The sequence below is a fragment of the Muscardinus avellanarius genome, assembly GCF_963383645.1.
Source record: "Muscardinus avellanarius genome assembly, chromosome: 15".
Taxonomy (NCBI): domain Eukaryota; kingdom Metazoa; phylum Chordata; class Mammalia; order Rodentia; family Gliridae; genus Muscardinus; species Muscardinus avellanarius.
The window spans coordinates 25,657,113-25,678,031 of NC_137801.1; the positions used below are offsets into that span (position 1 = coordinate 25,657,113).

General features: G+C 46.0%; 1 protein-coding gene across 1 annotated transcript in view; it reads right to left on the minus strand.

The window, feature by feature from the left end:
• The window catches only part of XDH (xanthine dehydrogenase), a gene marked incomplete at both ends in the record, with an annotated part of 74,284 nt that overhangs the window by 43,599 nt on the left and 9,766 nt on the right, over positions 1-20,919 (minus strand). The window contains 8 exons of the mRNA XM_080710972.1: positions 332-483; positions 1,045-1,137; positions 4,017-4,158; positions 5,242-5,328; positions 5,634-5,702; positions 13,938-13,999; positions 14,907-15,033; positions 19,524-19,632. Coding sequence (XP_080567098.1) covers positions 332-483; positions 1,045-1,137; positions 4,017-4,158; positions 5,242-5,328; positions 5,634-5,702; positions 13,938-13,999; positions 14,907-15,033; positions 19,524-19,632 — 841 coding nt within the window. The remainder of the gene's footprint in view (positions 1-331; positions 484-1,044; positions 1,138-4,016; positions 4,159-5,241; positions 5,329-5,633; positions 5,703-13,937; positions 14,000-14,906; positions 15,034-19,523; positions 19,633-20,919) is intronic.

Below are 20,919 nucleotides of genomic sequence, written 5' to 3' on the forward strand. Positions count from 1 at the left end.
TCATAAAAACAGTGTCCTTCCTAGAAGCCGACCTCGCAGAACTGGGGAACTTGGTGGAGGTCACAGAGTTTGGGTCTCCAGCTCAAGGGTAAAGACTTTCTCCAAGAGATCTGAGACCACCATTATCAGAAGCCCCCAGGGGCTGGTTATAACCCTGAAGCCAGACTCCAGCCCAGACCACTGAGTCAGAACCTATGAGGTGGGCAGCACCCAGACAATTCTAAGCCCTGATGCTTGGACCCAGGGGCTAGGCCAGCGGGAGTCTGCAGCTGGGCCACCCATCCTCCCATCAAAGCCTCTGGGCTTTGCCTGCCTGGGAGCAGGGACTCACCGCCACAGACTTGACCTGCTTCCCAGCAAACCAGCGCAGCTGCTCCAGGACGCCTCTGAACACCTCTGTTTTTTGGGCAGGAAGCTCAGTAACCGCATCCACCAGGACCTTTTCCACGGAGATCAGGGGGCAAGCAGCTCCAAAGGAGATACCTGGGTGCACACGCTCAGAATCACAGCCACACTCTACAACGCGGACGCCTCGCACTCAGCTCCCCTGAACCACCACTCATATGGATGAGGAAGCTAGGCCCAGAGAGGTTAAGTGACTCGACCAAATCCACACAGCTAATGCGAGAGCTGGGATCGAAGCCCAGGCCTTCAAATTCTATAACCAATCCTCTTTTCTCTAAACTGGTGGATTTGAAGTCAATAAAATCAGAATCTTCAGGAGCGAAGTTCTAGCACTTTTAAAAAGCCCGCAAGCGCTATCAACCCCCTGGCTCTCCACTCCCAACCCCCATGGGTGACTCCGGTACAGCAAGGACTGAGGACATTTACTAAAATCTCGAAGCCTCTTGCCCGCTGGCACCTGACCATGGACACTTACTTGGAGCAGGAAAGGCAATGAAGGCTGCCCTCTTCCCCTCTGCAAGGCCGGCTCCGGGAAAGCAGGTGGCAGCCGAAGCCGAAGCCAGGCTGCCCGGCACCTGCCTCCCCCTGCGACCCATCCCCAGCGCCGCTGCCCTCTGTGGGCTCAGGGAAGCTCCTTACCCTCGGGCCCACGCTCCACTGCATTCAGCTCAGGGATCCAGGCTGGGCAGACAATCAGGGGAAACAGCATGTTCTTAAACTTCATCTCAATGCCTGGAGAGGAGCAAGAAGCCTGTTTGCAGGGCCCAGTGGTTTCCCTCGACACCCACAAGATGTGTGACATACTCACAATTTCCTGTGCTGGGGGCTGGGGTTAGAAAACACAGTGCACAAGTCATCCCTGAGTCTAGATCTCAGTCTCTGTCTCTGTCTCTCTCTCTGTCTCTCTCTCTCTCTCTCTCTCTCTCTCTCTCTCTCTCTCTCTCTCACATGCGCACAACACCTATCCAAATTCAAATAAAATGAACTCAAATTCATGACAATTGGTATGTATGTATGTTTGTGCATGTGTGTGTAATAACATTGGAAAACACAGATATTAGCTGGGTGTGGCAGTACAGCATGTAATCCCAGTACCTGGGAGGCTGAGGTAGGAGGATCACAGGTTCAAGACCAGTGTCAGCCTTGTAGGGAGACTTTCAAGAACCTAGCAAGACTGTTTCAAAATAAAAATAAAAAATTGGGGGGTGTAGCTCAGAGGTAGACCGCCCCTAGGCTCAATCCCTAATACAAAAAAAAAAAAAAAAAAAAAACAGAAAACATGGGTATTAAGGTGTGCCATAGTTCTTCTAAGCACTTTTTTTTTTCAGTACTGGGGATTGAACCCAGGGCATTCTACTCCTGAGATACACCCCCACCCTATTTTTTATTCTTTATTTTTGAAACAAGGTCTTACTAAGTTGTGGAGAGCCTTCCTAAGTAGCTGAGGCTGGCCTCGAACCTGCGATCCTCCTTTCTCACCCTCCCAAGTACTGGGATTACAAGCGTGTGCCACCAAGCCCGGCTTACACTTTTTCAATTTTAATTAATGTTTTCTTCCCAGCATCCCTGTGAGGTACTATGGCTTTCTGCTGCTCATAAATGAAGAAATTGAGGCACAAAGAGGCTGAGGGTGGTTTTTTTTTTTTTTTGCCTAAGTCATACAACTAAGAACAGTCACATTTCAGTACTTGCACTATTGTCAGTATTAGGGTAGAATAAGAATGAAAGTCTAAAGTTAGAAAGGAAAGTTCACAGCCGGGCGTGGTGGCGCACGCTTGTAATCCCCACGCTTGGGAGGCAGAGACAGGAGGATCGCGCAGGTTCGAAGCCAGCCGCGCGCGCTGGCTTAGGAGACCCTGTTTCCAAAATGAAAATGTAAAAAATAGGTCTGGGAGTGTAGCCCGGAGGCAGAAGGGCTTCCAGGAACCCCAGTACCACAAAAAAAAAAAAAAAAAAGAAAGGAAAGTTCACGTACTCCTTCCAGTCCTCCATTTCTGCCTGAGTTCAAGGTGTGTGGCTTTGCACGACCACACATCTGTGCCTGGTTTCTGTCCTCCTGGCTTATTTAAATTAGAAGCCTATTACATAGACGCACCTGTGTTCCTTAGACCCAGATGGAGCAGCACCTCTCCCACCCCCATGGATGGGCTGTAGATGGAAAAGGCTAAAAAAGAAATGCCTGGCACGGAGGACTTGCAAAGGGCCGCCCGACCGTGCGGTGTCTGGCTTGAGTGGGAATCCACTCCCAGGACACAGAAGACAGCAAGGTGGAAGCAGCGCCTCCCGTCTTGGCAGGGTTTATCTCTCTACCACCTTCCCTCAGCACCCTGATGGCTGTAGGTGGTTACGCTGTGGGTTGTACAAGGAGAAGGGAGTGGAGCAGATAGAAGAGGTCTTAAATTATTTATAATTATTTAGTTTATAAAAACTTTGATTCCTTTCTCTTGGAATCCAGGGTTGTCTTACCCAAGGCAAGAAACATGTCCAGGATCAGAGGATCTTATACAAATCCTTCCAGCCGCCTTAAGTCATGCTACCCCTGAACTCTAGGGCCACAATATAGGTGCAAAGAAGCCTTGGGCCACAGCTCCATGGGCAGAGGCAGGATGGCAAAGAGCACCAGCTACCATGAATCTGCTGAGCTGAGACATGTCTCACAACCCACCCAGTGTGTTACAAATCTGAAGCTGGAGACTCTGCACTGTGTCTGTGCTCAGGTAGACAGGGCCAAACCTGTGCTCCATCAGTTTGAACCAGGCAAGGTCCTCCACTCTCTGGCTAAAGATCCAACCAGAAACCAGAAGTCCAGGGTAAGGCCACTCCTGTGCTCCATCAGCACCAAACCCAGCCCAGCCTTCATCTCTGAGGCTGAGGATCCAAGAAGAACCCAAACACCTGGGGCTCCTTTAGAAATCAGAGCCAGGAGAGTCCCACGAGCCAAACTGGGCTGATTAAAATCCTGGCATGCCGCCAGTCAGAGCTGTGACCGTCTTGGATCCTCACTGGGTTTGGGGTCTGGTGGACACTGGCTGAGGCAGATTTAGAAAGGATGAAGAGTGGGATGGGCTGATCTCGTGATGGAGATGGGGCTGAGAGCCTCCTGTCCTTCTCAGCCACTGTGGGCGCACACAGGGGGTGGCATGGTCCCAGGCAACACAGGCACAGTCACACTTGGACATCACCTCTCCTTTCCCTATGACATGACCCCTCCCCTGGGCACAGTAAAGTGGCAGGGAGGCAAACGTGACATCTCTACTCCCCCCAGCATCTATCAAACTCTGGCCTACACCCTTAGCCTAACCCATCCCTCCATCTGAGATAGGAGAGCCTTGAGGGAAGGAGCCATGTCCAGTTAGTCTTTGTGTCCCAGTTGCTTCCTGAGACCCTGGTGCATCCTTGACATGTTGAGAGAAAAGTCAACACACGTACAGAGATCTCACTGGATACGACAGCAACCCTTTGAAACCTCCTCAGTGGTTTCCCAGGGCAGTCAACGAGACAGAGATGGGATACAAAGGAAGGGAAAGTCAGGGGGAAGGAAGGGCAAGCAGGAAGGGCCCAGAAACACTCCCAGATCCCCCAGAATCCCCCAGGCTGGCCCGCGCCCTCACCGATCTCCGTGTTCCCCACCACCAGCTTGGCGTCAGGGTGCTCAGCTTTGTGGTCCAACAGCTCCTTCAGGGTAGAGGCCTGGATCCAGGTCACGCGCTCCCCTTCGAAGCGCAGCTGCTTCCGCGGAGTGTCTTTCAGCCTCTAGGAAATGCAGTTTGCTTACTGTTCCGCCTCCTTCTGCCTGCTCTCCTTCCCCTGAGAAACTGCTTTAAGTCTGTAATGGTCTCAATTCCTCTGTTGACTTGCTCAGTATTGGGCTTGCAAAGGAGGTTGATACATGTTGGGGAGAAGCGAGGGGAACTAGTAGGTACCGAGGCAAGAACTCCAACTGGGGCTTGTTAAACACATCGTCCCTCTCGGTCTCGGGAAGACCTCAGTGAAGGAGGCATTGTGAGCCTCATATACAGGTGCAGGAGCAACCCGAAGATCGAGGATGTTGAGGGACCAGCTGAAAGTCACCTACTAGGAGGTGAGACCAGCCAGGTCACCTGACCTGACAGAAAACCCAGGCTCCTTGCAGTGCTCGATACTGTCTCCAGGAGGTGCAGTGGACGGGGTGCAAGGAGGTCGGGAAGGATGGAGTGTCAGAAGGAAATGCAAAGGAGGGCTGGAAAAGAGAGCCCCCCACCTCCCGGTCAGACTGATGGTGCTTTCCAGGTTTCACAACCCGAAGGAAGATCTGCGGGTGGCCTGCTGCAATGATCTGTTGAGCCTGGAAGGCAGTCTTTATGAACACCACATTCCTGAGAAATGTACACCTGAAACCCTCCGAGGGTGACTTCTTTCCTTCCTTGTCATAAGCGTTGAAGTGAATGTGAAAAAGCAGATGTGAGGTATGTTTGAGACAGAACTGCTCTGGAGTGTGTGCTTTGAATATAGCTCTTTTTGTTTGTTCCTAAATAAATAACCTTCTTATAGAGAGACAGAGAGGTGGCTTGGTAGGCTTACACATTAGATATGCCAGGGGGTCAAGAAATAGAGCACACCTGTGATTGACACACAGTGTGTCCTCCTGGGTTTATAGAATAGCAAGGAATATAGACATCGGGAAGTAATTGTGTGATAGGTGTGAGAAAGGTATAGGATTCTGGGGGAGCATGACCTCATAGGGTGTTGGAAAAATGAAGGAAGATGGTCTGAAACCTCAACCATGGGTGTAAAAATAAAGCAGGTGTCAGGAGGCCACAGCTCAGCAACGCGGCCTTCTCTCAGGGAATCACTTACCAGCAACTCTGGAGGGAAGATGGGCTCCTGGGTGGGATCCAGGGGCATGAACTCTTCTGGCTTGAATAAGGATGGTGAGAGGGTGACCTGCAGGGAAAGAGAACAGGTAAGTGGTTCGGCATCTCTTCCTTTTAGATGCCCATGGGACTGGTCCAGCCCTCACTCCAGTTATGTTCGTTCCCAGTCCTCGGCAGGCTGGCAGAGGGGCAGGCAGCTCCTGGGATGCTTGAACAAGGAAGCCTCGCCAAGGGACCAGAGCTAACACACACCTCATCATCTTCGTCCCCGACTCCTGCTGAAGTTCCCTCTTCCAGCCACCACTGCCGGGACCAGGAAAGTGTAGCCTGAGACTGCGCCCCAGGCTCCCAGCAGGAAAGGACTCACTTACTTACCGTGTGGTCTTTTGTCTGGTTCATGCAGCAGTCTGGGTTGTTGCCGTTACCTCCACAGCATCCACCATCCTAGAGAGATGACATTCACATAAGGGTATTTGCAGAGTTTTCACCGAATTTAAGGAACTAACTTCAGTGATTAATATCTAGTGAGATCCAGCTCTGATACCTGTCCCCAGCACCTTCCAGAGGACCAGAGACCCCCACACCCCATCCCATGTGCCTCCATGCACAGAGTCCAGGCCTCCCCTGGATTCTCTCTTGCTTGGCTGAGGTACACTAAATAACTCAGGGATATTTAATCCATGAATTAATCCAGGAAAAATATGGAAATCTATTTTCAAGAAAACTCTTCCATCAAAGCTAAGTCCTATTTTATCAAAATGTTTTTTTTTTTGTTTTTTTTTTGCAGGTCTGGGGATGGAACCCAGAGGCATTTGACCTCCAAGCTACAACCCCTGCCCTATTTTTTTATTCTTTATTTTTAAAAAGGGTCTCACTGAGTTGCGGAGGGCCTCACTAAGTAGCTGAGGCTGTCTGAGAGCTGCGATCCTCCGGTCTCAGCCTCCCAAATGCTGGGATTACAAGCATGCGCCACCACACCCGGCCAAAATGTATCGTTACAACCATTTCCCTCCTTTCCTTAGAAATCTCCTAGGAAAAATTATCAGAGATTCTCTCAGGACATGCGTGGCTCTGCTTCTGCATCAGCCAAGCTCTATGGTGGACCAGTGCTGGCCCCAGAAATGCACCCTGCCGGTGTGCTCAGTGGTCTCCCTGCTAGGTACTTCATCTCAGAAAACTAAATGCTTTTCACTCTTCACTGTGGACCTATTCTACAGATACAACCACCTGTCACCTATGGAGAAGGACTTGCTCGGGAACCTCCAGACACCAGTAGCAGAGAAGAGCATAAAAAGAGTACAAAATCGCTTATTTCCAGAACCCAGACCTTGCAGGACAGAAAAGGGTATGTTCACCCAGCTAATCTGTACCAAGAAGGCAGGAATTGCAGCTTGGGGCCTCAGAAGACACTCCAGAATCATGGGGTTGTACCGAGATGCAAAAAGTGGGTGAAAATCACAGGTGCTTTTCTAGGGTAGCCAGTTCCTGAAGAGCAGGCTGGGAAGGCCCCATGAGTCACAGGAAACATTTCCCTGCTGGCATTCTTGAAAGGGTGTGTCATGACGCACTATCCTTCCCAAGAGAGCTCTCAGCAGGTCATGTGGCTGAAGGTGTGGCCTTTGAGAGCTTGTGAGCATAGCCAGGTCATGGCACCAGAGAGAAGCCTTCCCAGGCCTCGACCAGCACATGTGGTCGGTGTGCGCAGCCCTCCTGGCTTTGCCACTGGACACCACACCTGTTCTGCCATCTGGACGCTTCTACTTCCACTTTGATCTTCCCCTCTACATTTAGACAGGACAGGAGGAAAGAAGAGAGGTCCCTTAGTGCCTCTTTCCATCTATCTCTATGGAGAAGGAATGGTGCAGGGGAATTCTCAATCCCATGTGAAGCAAGAGGAACTCGGCAGTAAGATGTCAGCCTCGCCTTCCAGAGGAGGGAGAGACTTCACACAAGTACATTTTCCAGACAAAGTGCCAGCCCATTACCACTCAGATCCTTTTTCTTGATGATTCATTTATATGTTTACAACATAAGTTATTGTATATTACCATAATATGTCACTGCCCTCCCCGGGTCTGCCAAGCTGGGATAAGGCTGGTTCTACCCCAACCCTCCTGAGATTTCCACTTTATAAAGTAAGCTAAGATTTCTGGGCTTATGCCTTTAAAAAAATATATAGGGTTTCTTTTTCAGTAATTTTAGGTTCACAGGGAAATTTAGTAGATGATACAAAAAAAATTCCCAAATTTCCCCTCCGCACACAACCTCTACCACTATCAACATCTGCACCAGAGTGGTACATCTGCTACAGCAACACAAAATCACTCAAAACCCATCATTTACATGGGGACTCACTCTTGTTGAACACGCTATGAGCTTTGGCAGATGCACAGTGAAGTGTGTCCACTATTATAGTATCATTCAGAAGAGCATTACACTGCCCTAAAAATCCTGTGCTCTGCCTTGTCATCCTCCCTCCCTCTCACCCTAACAACCACTAATCCTCTCACTGCCTCTGCAGTTTTGCCTTTTCTAGAATGTCATACAGTTGATATCATCAAATAGGTACTCTTTAGAGATTGGCTCCTATCACTTAGTAATACACATTTAAGATTCCTCCCATGTCTTTTCATAGCTTGACAGCTTATTTCATTTTAGTACCGAATAATACTCTTTGGCACCACGGCTTCATCATCCATTTACCTACTCAAGAACATCTTGGTTGCTTCTAAGTTTTGACAGTTATGAATAAGGCTTCTATAATATTCCTGTTCAAGTTTTTTTGGTAGACACATTTTTCATGTCTTCTGGGTAAATATCATGGAAGGCAATTGCAGGGTCATACAGTAAGAGTTGTAAAAACTGCCCAATTGTTTTGGAGAGTGTCTGTTCAGTTTGCTCTGCCTCCAGCAACAAATGAGAGTTCTGCATCTTCTCCACTTTTGGTGATATTAGTGTTTCAAATTTGTCCATTCTAATAGGTATGCCATAGTATCTCATTGTTTTGGTTTACAGTTCTCTAATGATACAATGGTGCTGAACTCTTTACATATTTACATGCCGTTCATATATCATCTTGGACGAAGTATCTCTTCTGGTCTTTTGCCCTTGCCCGTTTTTTAGTTGAGTTGCTCATTTTCTCATTGGTGAGTTTTAAACTTTTCTAATATTCTGAACAAGTGTCTTATGGCATTTTGCAGAACAAAAACTTTTAATTTTCATAAGTCATAGGTTATCAATCATTTATTTCATGGATCATGCCTTTGGTGTTTATCTAAACATTCATTGCCACCTGCAAGGTTATCTAGATTTTCTCTTATGTTATCTCCAAGGAGTTTTGTAAAGTTTTTTATTTACATTTAGGTCTCTGACTCAACTTGAGTGACTTTTTAATAAGGATTATAGTCTGTGTCTAGATTCATTATTTTGTATGGGAATGACCAGTTATTCTAACACTGTTGTTTAAAAGACTTATCTTTGCTCCATGCATTGCTCTTTTGTCAAGGATCAATTAACTCTATATTTTTCTATTTCTGGACTTCGATTCTGTCTCATTGGTTTATTTGTCTATCCTTCCACCAGTACCACGGTGTCTTAATAACTATAGCTTTATAATAAGTCTTGAAATTGGGTAGTTTATTCTCCAAGTTTATTCTTTCAACATTAGGCTGGCTATTCTGGGTCTCTTCTCTCTTCATATAAACTTTATCCACAAAAACTTAGCTAGAATTTAGATTGGGAATGCACAAAATCTATAATCAAGTTTTGAAAACTGACCTCTTGATAATATTGAGTCTTCCTATCCATGAAAATCTACCCATTCATTTAGTTCTTTGATTTTGTTCATCAGTCTTGCAGTTTTTCTTACATATATCTTGTACTTTTTTTAGATTTATACCTAAGCATTTCACTTTGGGGAAAATGCTAATGTAAAAAGTAATGAATTTCTAGTTTTAGATTTTTACTCCTTCTTAATATATGTATTCAAAGTTTTGAATATTTCTCTCTAGACTTTGCTTTTACTGCATGCCCCAAATTTCTCTCTAGACCTTGCTTTTACTGCATGCCCAAAATTTTTGATAAATTCCATTTTTAATTTCATTTAGTTCAAACTATTTTAGAATTTATCTTGAATTTCTTCTTTGACTTGTATGTTTAAAAGTGTGTTGTTTAATTTCACACACAATATTTTTAGGTTGTCCAGTTATGTTTCTGTTATTGATTTCTAGTTTAATTTCACAGTATTCCAAGAGCAGACACTGTAATCTTTATGCTTTTACATTTGTTTTATAGTCCATAATACTGTCTACCTTGGCCAGCTTCCATATGAGCTTAAGAAGAGTATCTTTTTTCTGCTGCTGTTGGCCAGCCTTTAAGTGTCAATTATACCCAGCTAATTGATGATGCTATCGAGTTCAACTAGGTCCTTATTAATTTTTGCCTGTTGGATGTGTCCAATTCTGGTAGAAGGGCATTGAAGTCTTCACCTAAAATAATGGATTCATCTATTTGTCTTTACAATTCTAGAACTTTTTGCCTTGTATACTTTCATCCTTTGTTGTTAGGTATATACACAGAAAAAATTATTGGATCTTCATAGGGTATGGATCCCTTTATTATTATTTAATGGCCCTCTTTCTCTCTGACCACTTTCCTTATTTTAAAGTCTTCTTTGTCCAAAATTAATATAGCTACTCCCACTTTCCTTTTATTAATGTTAGCATGGCAGATCTTTCTGCATCCACGTACTTTTAATCTCTTTGTTTCTTTGTAGTTAAAATGGGTTTCAAATAGACAACATATATTTAAGTCGTGCTTTTTTATCCACCGTGACAATGTCTGTCTCAATTTGTATATTTGTACTGTCAACATTTAAGGTGATTGTTTATATGTTTAGAGTATTATTTACCATATTTGTTATTATTTTCTGTTTATTTATCATATTTTCTACTTATTTTTGTCTTTTACACATTTTCCGACTTTTGTGGTTTTAACTGAGCATTGTATACTATTCTATTTTATCTTCTTTCATAGAAAATCCATTATACTTCTCTTTTCAGTTTCTTTTTCTGTGTTGCCCCAAAGTTTGCATTATACATTTGTAAGTAATCCAACTCCGCTTTCAAATAACATTACAGCACTTCATGACTAGTGCAAATGCCGTATAATAAATCCTAATTCCTCCACCTTGTTTCCTTTATCATTGCTGCTATTATTTCATTTATACATAAATCAAATACATGCTGCTATTGTTGTCCCCAACAAGCTATCTACAAGATTAAGTATAAGAAAAATAAAATTTTTAATTTTACTATTATTAATCCATCCTCCAATGCTCCACTTTGCCTTACATACATCTGAGTTTCTGACTTTTATCATTTCCTTCTCTCTGAAGAATCTCTCTCTCCCTCTCTCCTCTCTCTCTCTCTCTCTCTCTCTCTCTCTCTCTCTCTCTCTCCCCCCTCCTTTCCTCCTTTTGTTCTATTCTCCTTAAATATTTTCCATTCTCTTGCATGGTTTCTGAGCAATATGATATAAATCATATCTTTGTTCATCTATGGTTAAGGTGTATTTTTCTCTGCATTCTTTCAAAAGAGTTTTTCTTTACTTTTAATTTTCTGAAATTGTAATATAACATGCCTCAGGTAGGATTTTTATTTGAGTGTTTGTTGTTGTTTTGTTTCAGTTTTGTTTGGAGTTTTTTGTTTGGGCATTTATCCTGCTTGGGGTGTTCTCTGAATTTCCTGACTATATGGTTTGGAGTCTGATATTAATTTTGGAAATTTTTCATTCATTATTGTTTCAGATATTTCTTTGGTTCCTTTCTCTCTTCCTTCTCCTTTTGATATTCCCATTACATGTATATTATACCTGTAATAGTTGGCCCGCAGTTCTTGGATTGTCTGTTCCTTCCCCCCCACACCCACTCTGTTTTATCACTACGTTTTGGTTTTGGACATTTGTGTTGCCCTATCCTCGGGCTCAGAGAGCCTTTCCTCCACCATGTTTCATGTCCTAATGAATCCACACCAAAGTTGGAACATTGCGTTCCAGTGTTTTGATATCTAGCACTTTTAAATGATTCTTTCTTAGAATTTTTATCTGTCTCTTACATTATTCATCTCTTCTTGCATGTTGCCTACTTTTTCCATTAAAACCTTTAGTGAATTAAGCATAATCTTAAAGAAAATACTCTGGCTTGGTATTTCCAACATCCCTGCCATATCGACTCCAGTTCTGTTTGTTCAGTCTCTTTAAACTATGTTTGCCTTTAAGTATGACTGGTAATTTTCTGTTGAAAAATAAGACACTGTGCTCTATAAAAGAGCCTGCTGTGAGCAAGCCTCTAGCAATGTGTTGATAAGGTGTGGAGTATAAATAATTATCAATAGTCCTAAGACTAGGTCTTAGTTTCTAGGTGAGTCTGTGCACTTGAACAGCAAATTTCTCAGGCACCTCCCAATGGGTTTTCTTTCTCCCACCGGTGGGTCAGGGTGATGGGAAGGGTCTGGAAGTTTCTTTTCCTCCAGACAGGTTAGGCTCTGATATCACCTCACAAGTTTAGGCTCTGGTAAAATCGTTTCTTCTGAGGACAGGCCTTGTTAAGAAGAAGAGAAATGCTCTGGTGTGTTTCAAAATGATTCCTTTTCCCTGCTCCCTCCCAGAAGCACAAGGGAATTTTCCTCCAACACTTACTGTGAAGACTGGAGAGAGTTTCTGGAAATAAAAGTATGAAGTGGTCCCCAGGACTGAGTCCCCCTAGGGTTTGTATCTCCCAGGCTTGTCCACATTATACCTCCAGCTATTCATCAATCACTGCGCAGGATTTCCCTTTCTAGTACTGCTGCGGGCACAGGTTCTGCTTCTGCTCCAGTACGTTGTGATTCTCTGTATCCACCAGTCTGTCTCCAGTTCCAGGAGGAACAGTTAGTCCTAGTCTCTGATGAGTCTTAAGAGTCATGATCTTTTAGTTTGTTCAGCTTTTTATTTGTTGTTAGAATAGAACAAAAATGTCTAAGCTCCTTACATATCCATACCAGGTCAGAAACCAGAAGTCTTGCTTGTGCTAATTTTTATGACTTTTTCATTTCCCCCTGACACCAGATGGGGGTTGTCACTCTTGCAGTGAACAGTGTGTTCACCTCTAGCAGACCCTCCTCACTCTTTTCTAGTGTGTGCTACACACGGAAAATCTAAGAAATCAAGTTTGTTACAACTGTGCATAGAGTAGAAGTAAACAAGCTCTGAATAAAGGTTCCAGGAGCCTCTGCACACCTTCCCTGTGCCAGGCATTGGGCTGCTCAGAGATCTCAGCCTGGCTCTGCTCTACCTGCTGCAAAGCTGTGTCAAGACAGGTGTTTCTACACCTTATAATCAGGAACCACTTCAATGCTGATAAAACTCAGACCTTGGGAAGGAGTGCAGCTGTTGGCTACACTCAAATGAATGCCCTTCTCTTAGGAGACGCCACGAGGACTGGTTAAATTGTATGTCTCTAAGCAGGCTCCTGTGATGTAAAAAGGCAAAATTAACAATCCCTGGTTCTCAGGGAGGCCTGAGCTATTAATGATGATTATGTGGTGGGTAAAGGGGAAATGTACCAGCATCATAATTTATTGTTTCATTTACTGACTACTCGGGATGCACCAGGCATTGTCCTGAAAGCTTTGCAGGAAGTACCTAATTTTTACAAACACTAGAAGGTAGGTACTATTACAGTTTTCATTTTAGAAACAAGGGATACTTTCCCAGAATGACACATTATGATGGGAAAGGGTCAGAACCCAGGTTATAAATTCCAAATCTGTGCTTTTGACCACTTGCATTTAATTGCACACCTTCTACTTCATTATCAACAGCCATCTCCAGGGTGTGGTGTTTTTCATCCTTATGGGAACTCATCTCTTCCTCCACCCACCCCCTCTTGGTTCATGTGGACCCAACACTCCTTTTCATGATATACCAACCCAAAAGGAGAGTGAAAGACACAAACATCTGTAACTCTCTTCCTAGACTCTGAATCAAATGGATATTTAAAAAGATTTGGATGGATTCAGGACCCATTTGACCCAGTTGAGGAATCGGGTAAAACTTGTGGGGACTAAGCCAAGAAAAGAGAGGCCAGCCTCCATCCTCCTGGCCAGAGGACAGGTTTATGTCTACCTTTATATAACCAGTGCCCACACACTGGCTGTGGTTTCTTGCTTGGAGTTATATGAACACTCCAGGGGTTCACAAACTGTCTGGAGATCTAATTATCAGCTCCATAAGCCCAGCAGAGTGCCAACTGCAGAAAGCAGCCAGGAAAGGGAGGAGGAGGGTAGCGAGTGCTGAGCCAGGCAGGGCTGTAGTGTTGTTAAATGGCATATTCAGCACCTGTGCCATGGCTGAGCCTGCCAGCCTCTGGAGAAGGCTGCCGAGCCCAACACCCCGAGGCAGCTCGCACTCAGGCAGGTGCCTCTTCTAGGAAGCAGGACCCTGGGCCTTCACAAAGAGGAAAGCTCTATGCTGTGGAAAATAACAGCAGAAACCAACTGCCCACAGCACCTTCCCCAGTGGAGGACCGATGAACTGCATAGCTCTTAGGGAGACAAGAAGGCTGTGGCTCCCTTTTAATTGGGATCCCCGAGGGCTGCTGCTTTAGGAGCAGGGCCACCGATGCTCTGGGGCCCCACTTACCCGAGCGAAGGTCCGGAAGCCCTGGAGGATGGGTCTGTAGCCTGTGCAGCGGCACAGGTTCCCTGTGGGCCAAGGGAGAATCAGCGATGTTATCACTGGCCCGGGCAGCCGAGGGGCTGTGGCTTTGCTTCCGCTCAGTTCTGTGCTCCCTTTGCAGCTCTGCCTTTGACACTCTATTTCATCTGTCTGGAAGTCTCTCTTCCTTCCCATATTTCTAGCTTCAAAATGTTACCATGGCCCCTCATTCCCCTAGGAAGCCTTCTTGGAATTCACAGGATGAGCCAGGGTCCCTCTTGGTATTCCCAGGGTGCCTGGTCACTGAACTTACCAAACTACATTACAAACTCTCTTCTCTTACAGCAGGAGCCCCTGGGGTGGAAGGACCACATCTTCATCCTGTGTCCATTGTACCTTGTACAGTGCCTGACAGAGGACTCAAAATAACTGGACAAGTGATAGGCTGAAGTGCTGAGTGGGAGTTCCTGGATTCATTTCAGAGAACTAGATGCACAGGCAGGCTCTGGGGCCCATCCACAGGAGGTGGGCTAGGGAGCCAGTCCCTGAGGGGCCCAGAGCCCTGCCACTGTTCTCAGGGCAGCCTGTGCCCTGAAAAAGGCTTTTCTGGTGGTGTTGAGGAAAGAAAGCCACATCATCAGGCTCTGTGAAGTTTCCCAAATGATCTCTGGTGCCAGCTGCCCAGTGTCAGGGCCACCCAAATGCTGGAGGAGGGCAGGAAGAACACTCAGAAGGAGGGGACCCCAGGAGATCTCCAACCCACCAACCAACTGTTCTCCGGACTAAGAGAAGCTAACTGGCTAGCAGCTCTTAGCCGCCACATTGGGGTAGCTTGAGCCTTCCTCCAAAGTACCAGCCCTCACACTCCCAGCCCAGCCCTAGCTGTCACTTGGCCCTGTCCTGACCCCTCCACCCCCAGGGCCCCCCCACCTCCTGGCTGTGCTGCAAGCCTACCTTGGAAGGCATTCTCAATCTCCTCTATGGTGGGCTCGGGCTGGTTCCGAAGCAGCGTGTACATGCTCATGACGATGCCAGGGGTGCAGAACCCGCACTGGGAGCCATGGCTTTTTGCAATTCTCTCCTAAAGGGACAGATGACACAGATGTCTGTATTGGCAGGACCTCTCCCCTAGCTCTCTGCACAATGCACCTAAAGCCAGCCCCTGCTGAGAGGCAATGAGAATAGCAGTCAGGTCCCCAAGCCCCTCCAAGGCGATTATAAGGAGGATCAACTACCACTTGCTCCTCTCTCTCTCTCTCTCTCTCTCTCTCTCTCTCTCTCTCTCTCTCTACCTCTATCTCTATCTCTATCTCTTTGTTGTTATTGTTTCTAGTTTTTGTGTACTGGGGATTGGACCCAGAGGCATTCTACCTCTGAGCTATACTCCTAGCCCTTTTTATTTTATTTTTGAAACAGAGTCTCTCTAAGTTGCTGAGAGTCTTCCTAAGTTGATAAGGCTGGCCTCGAACCTGTGATTCTCCTGTCTTGGCCTCCCAAGTACTGGGATCACAGGTGTGTGCCACTACACTCATCTCTACTACTTACTTTTAAGGAGTTAATGAGATAGTTTATGCAAAACTCTTGCCTCTTACCTGGCATATAGAAGGTAGTCAGTCAATATTAGCTCTTAGTGGGCAAAGTCCCTTCAAAGAACAGTAAAGTACAGTGGGAAGTCGGCCCAGGGAATGTAGGGATTTACCCAAGAGCACACGTGGTGAACAGAAGAGCTCTATTGTGTTCCCTTGAACACACTACCCTGGAGTCCAGCTCAACCAGCATCCCACCAGAGCACATCCTAGTCCCATCTGGAGCCCCACTGCATTCCTGCATTCCCAGGGGAAGGCTGTGCTAGGAGGCCAGCAGAGGCATGAAAGCCGTGAAATACATCCAACTGGATCATTCTATGCAAGAGATGTCACAGAATTCCCACTCCCAGCTGGAAGGTCTTTACTGTAAGGAGCTTCTCATCTGTGTGACTTTCCCTTTTTTTTTTTTTTTTGCGGGTCTGGGGATGGAATCCTGGGGCATTCAACCTCTGAGCCATACCCCCTGCCCTATTTTTTATTCTTTTTATTTTGAAACAGGGTCTCACTAAGTAGCTGAGGCTGTCCGCAAACCACGATCCTACAGTCTCAGCCTCCTGAATGCTGGGAGCCACCATGCCCGGCTTCCTTTTTCTTTTTGCTCTCTTGGGAGTCTCTCTTGGGACTTATGTTAAGTAAAATTGCCAGAATATTATAACCCTAGTACCCTGTACATTGATTTTATGAATACCGACTGAGAACCTGTTATACACGGGCACAGTAAAGGCACTGGGGATGGACCAGAGGAGAGGAGAGGTCAGGAGAGAGTTTGTGAAGCTCACATTATAGTAAGAAAAATGCTGACAAGAGTAAACCAAGAAGAAAACTCCAGGTGGAGGTCGGTGTTAGGTAGAGAGTTTATACAGAATGATCCAGAGTGATTAACTAATCAAAGTGTTCAGGAAAGGCCTCTCTGAAAAGGGCCCCTTGGAGCTGAATTTAACAACATAATTTGGATCAGAGAACAGCATATTCCAGGGAGAAAGGGAAAACACAAGGGAATTTTATTCAGCCATAAAGAACAAAATCATGTCATTTGCGGAACTAGATTATTATGCTAAGTGAGATCAACCAGTCTCAGGAAGTCAGGAGTCAATGGTTTCTCTCCCATGTGGACCCTAGAGAGAAAGTAGGAAACAGAGAAACTTTAGATAAATAAGGAGAGAGAAGAGAATAGTGGAAAGGTATAGGGGAAGGAAGTGGGGGAGAAAAAGGAAGAACTGATGGAGAAAACAGCTCAAATAATGCTATGACCCTATATGGAGGTTTCACTACTCATCTACCAGAAGGAAGGGGTTGCTGGGTGGGCTCCAAAGGGAGATACACCAGGTGCTGTGTGCAGGTGTGGATGTATCACTTTGAACCTCAGTATAATGTAGAATTACAGTGTGTCAACAAAAACATTTTTTAAAAATGGAGAGAACAAAGATGTCACTGTAGGTTTTGATGGTAGATGTGGGGAGCCATTAAGGTCTTCCCCTTGTCTTTACTAAAAGAATACTTTTGACTGTCCTTCCGCCCGGAGTCAATGAGGTTTGAGGTCATAGAGATTTCAAAGTAATTAAGACTTTCTCAGACCTAATGATGCTATTGTTCTGTCTGAGCTAAGATTAGGTTTGTGTGGTTTGTGTTGCACCAGGGTATTGTTTGACCTGCCCGTACTTTGGACTTGTCTTTCTTGTATTCCAGGGTAACCTGAAGCAAGAAACTATATAAATAACCACAAGAAAATAAACCCGGTTATCGGCCAGTAGAGATATTGACCCAGGAGTGGACTGGTGATCCTTCCATCCTAGAATTAAATAGTCTTTGAATTAAATTCTTAGAGTTATATTCTTTCATCCTCGTTCCTCTCTTTGGAACCCATACTTTTGCTGGCTGGCTCCAGAAGGTAGAGTAGACCCTACTTCTGGGTGGACTGGATGTGACATATGAGAGAAAGAATCAAAGCCGACTCCTCAGCTTTTATCTTGAGCAACTAGTTAGATGGTTTTGCCATGGACTCAGATGAAAGAAGACTAGGGAAGAAAGAAGTTAGAATGAATAAAGTTTTGATAAGATTAAGATTAGATATCCACATTGTGATGTCCAGCAGCCAGTTGGAAATGAATCTAACTTCTGAAAAGGTCCAAGCTGAAGGCAAAGCGTGCATGCCATTTGTAGGTAGAGGGCACTAAACTGGCTTAGGGAAAGGGCAGGATGAGGGAGGCGAGGGCCAAGGGAAGAGCCTGAGCACTGCAGTGGCTAGAGAATGAGCAGGGAGGATCAAAGACAGGAGCATGTAGTGTCTCAGAAATTGAGAAACACACACAAATGAACAAGAGGTGGAATCTAGCTCTAGAGATGATTTGGTGCCAGAATAAGTGTATTAGTAAAAAGGATCTTAACCACTGGGAAGGGAGGGGTTTGGAATTATACAGCTATCACTCCTGTGTTTAAGCCAGTCAGTCTTTCATCTATTTGTTTTAAATAAAATGACAAGCCCTAATTACCTCCTCATACTTCCTGCTGGTTGAACAAGTTTAGTAATTTCTCCTTTTCCTGACTAAGAAATAAAACATCAGAAGTGAAGCAATACCACCCCGCCCTGCTCTGATCTCAAGCCGGGCACCAGGAATAAAGCCGGCTCTAGAAATGACGTCCTGGCTTCAAGACATCATGAAAAGTGCCCAAGGAAAGCATGATCTTCTGAAAGACTCATCTTTTCAGATGATTAGGGGAGGACTAGGACCTGGGCCTAACTCTGGAACCTTCTGTGATTGTTATATCCCAAAGCGCCCTTGACTCAGTTTCCCCAAACCAAATAATGGCCTTTCCTTCCCTGCTCCTACTTGTTTTCACTTGGCCTGTGTGCATCCTAATCCTTCTTTATGAAACTTCTCAGATTACTTCTCCTTCTCTCCAAAAGGATGCCGGATCTCAATCCATGTTCAAGGGTCTGATTCCACCTGAAAGTGGACTGAAAGGCTTGGTCAAGCCAGACACAGTGGCACACACCTGTAATCCAGTACATGGGAGACTAAGACAGGAGGGTTGCAGGTTCAAGGCCAGCCTCAGCAATATAGCGAGATGCTAATCAACTTAGTGAGACCTTGTTTCAAATCATTTAAAATAGTTTTTTAAGGGATAGGGGTATAGCTCGGAAGTAGAATGCCTCTGGGTTCAATTCCCAGTACAAAAAAGAACAAAAGAAAGCCTTGGCCAGACACTCATACATCTCTTATCTTATTTAGCACATTCTAACCTCCATCTTAATGAAGATGGGGGGGCTCACAGCCCATACTGTATCACCTGGGGATGGGAAATGAGAGTGCAACTAAAATTACTACAAGGAATGGGGTGTAGATGAAGCTTTATTATTATTATTATTATTATTAATTATTATTATTATTATTTTATGGTACTGGGGGTGGAATACAGAGGCCTTCTACCTCCGGGCTATACTCCCAGACCTATTTTATATTTTATTTGGAAACAGGGTCTCGCCAAGTTGCTGAGAGCCTCACTACATATCTGAGGCTGACTTTGAACCTGCGCGATCTTCCTGTCTCAGCCTCCTAAGTGCAGGGATTATAAGCGTGCACCACCACGCCTGGCATAGATGAAGCTTTAAACAAAGGGAACAGAGGATTCAGAATCTAGAATCTGGAGAAACTGAGAGTTCCCTGAACATACTCAGGATGAAGGTGAGGAAACGCCCTTACCCCTTCTCCTCCTGGTTCTGGGGCAACTGGACCACCCTGGCCACCAGAGTCTATTGATCCCTTGGTTCCCTGGTGCAATGTTATATCCATGCTGGCCACAGGAGGGAGCTTGGGCTCTTCCCGCCTCACAGAACCCAGAAGAGATAGGGAGGTGGTCCAGGCACCAGGTCTCCTTTGCTCAGGGGGAGAAACTCCATCCAACAACCAAAGCAAGCCTGCAGCTTCGGCCTGAGCCTCCTGACAAATGCTCACCCCAGAGCCTGCTCACCTCTTCCACTGCTCACCTGCACGGGGTGCAGCCTCGTCTTGGTGCTTCCTATTCCTTCCACGGTCGTCACGGCAACGTGATGCAAGGAGCAGATGGGGGCCAGGCAGGCGTTGACCGAAAAGTGGCTAGAACACCAGATTAAGGCGATTCCACTGTCCACTCAGGTTGCTGAGCAGGCGGGCCTGGGGGACGGGTAAGGCTCTCTCGGGTCTCCTCCCTCTACCTTAGGCTCTCGTCTCTTCTGGTATACCTTGCTTTGGCACTGGTGGGGGACAAAGGGAGCTGTCCCCCAGGTGAGGCCACACCTCTTGAGAGTCCTGTAGAGCCATACATCAGTGCTCACAGCCTCCAAGCCAGGGCCAGGCATTAGAGCTATTTTTAGCTGTCTCTAAACAGCCCAACCCTAGAGGCTATAGAGAGGGAATCTCTGGCAGATCACAGCCTCAAAGCATCCCTCCCCCATCTCTGCAAGGCCCTTCCTGTCTCCTCAGCACCAGGGCCTCCAATCGCCTTTGCTCCCCAGCACTCAGCCCCTGCTGCCCCATCTCCCCTTGGAGGGCAGGAGGAGACACCAGCCCTTCATAGTGCTCCCTCCCACCCATCCTTTCATCATCATTCACTGAGGTGGACAATCAGCCTCAGTTACTGAGTGCCGTCCATCGGCCAGTGCTCTGCTGAGGTCTGTGGGGTAAAGGTGCATGAGGTGGGATCTCTGTCCTTCAAAAGTTTGTGGTCAACCCAGGAAAATAAAAATGGGTGTGAAGATACAACTCTAAATTCTCATGGTAATTCCTGCATGGAAGACTGTGCGCAGGGTGCGATGGAACCCACACAGACAAGGAGCACCTAACCCAGACTTGGGAGGTCAAGGAAGGCTTCCTGGAAGAGGTGATGTTTTTAACTCAGACCTAAAGAGCTGGTCAGAGTTTTCCAGGTAGAGAAATCCTGGAAGAAAGGACTAAAGTCTTGGGAAGTAGCTTATGCTGGAATAGAAATGAGTGGAACAGGGGCACGAGTAGTTCACAATTGTCTCAGGTCGCAAGGGGTGCTAGGCCCACAGCAAGATGGAAATCTGGGGAAGAAAGCAGGGGCATGCTGGGAGGGAGACTGGATTCTATCCTGGGAGCATGGATTGCTGCTAAAGGATTTTACGGGGTGCGAGGGGAGCCTGATTTTAGAGAACTTATTTCAGCAGAAGTTCAGAGCCTGGTGGGCATTCACAAGCCAGGAAGACACTTGCTAAGGCATCCTTCTACAGTGTCCCTGTCTGTGATCAGACCCTGCTCAGGAGGGTCCCACATATCTGTGTACACACACACACACACACACACACACACACACACACACTCACACGGCTCACACGCTGACCCTGCATCCTCACACTTAGTAGGTCATCAGATTCTGGGCGAAGG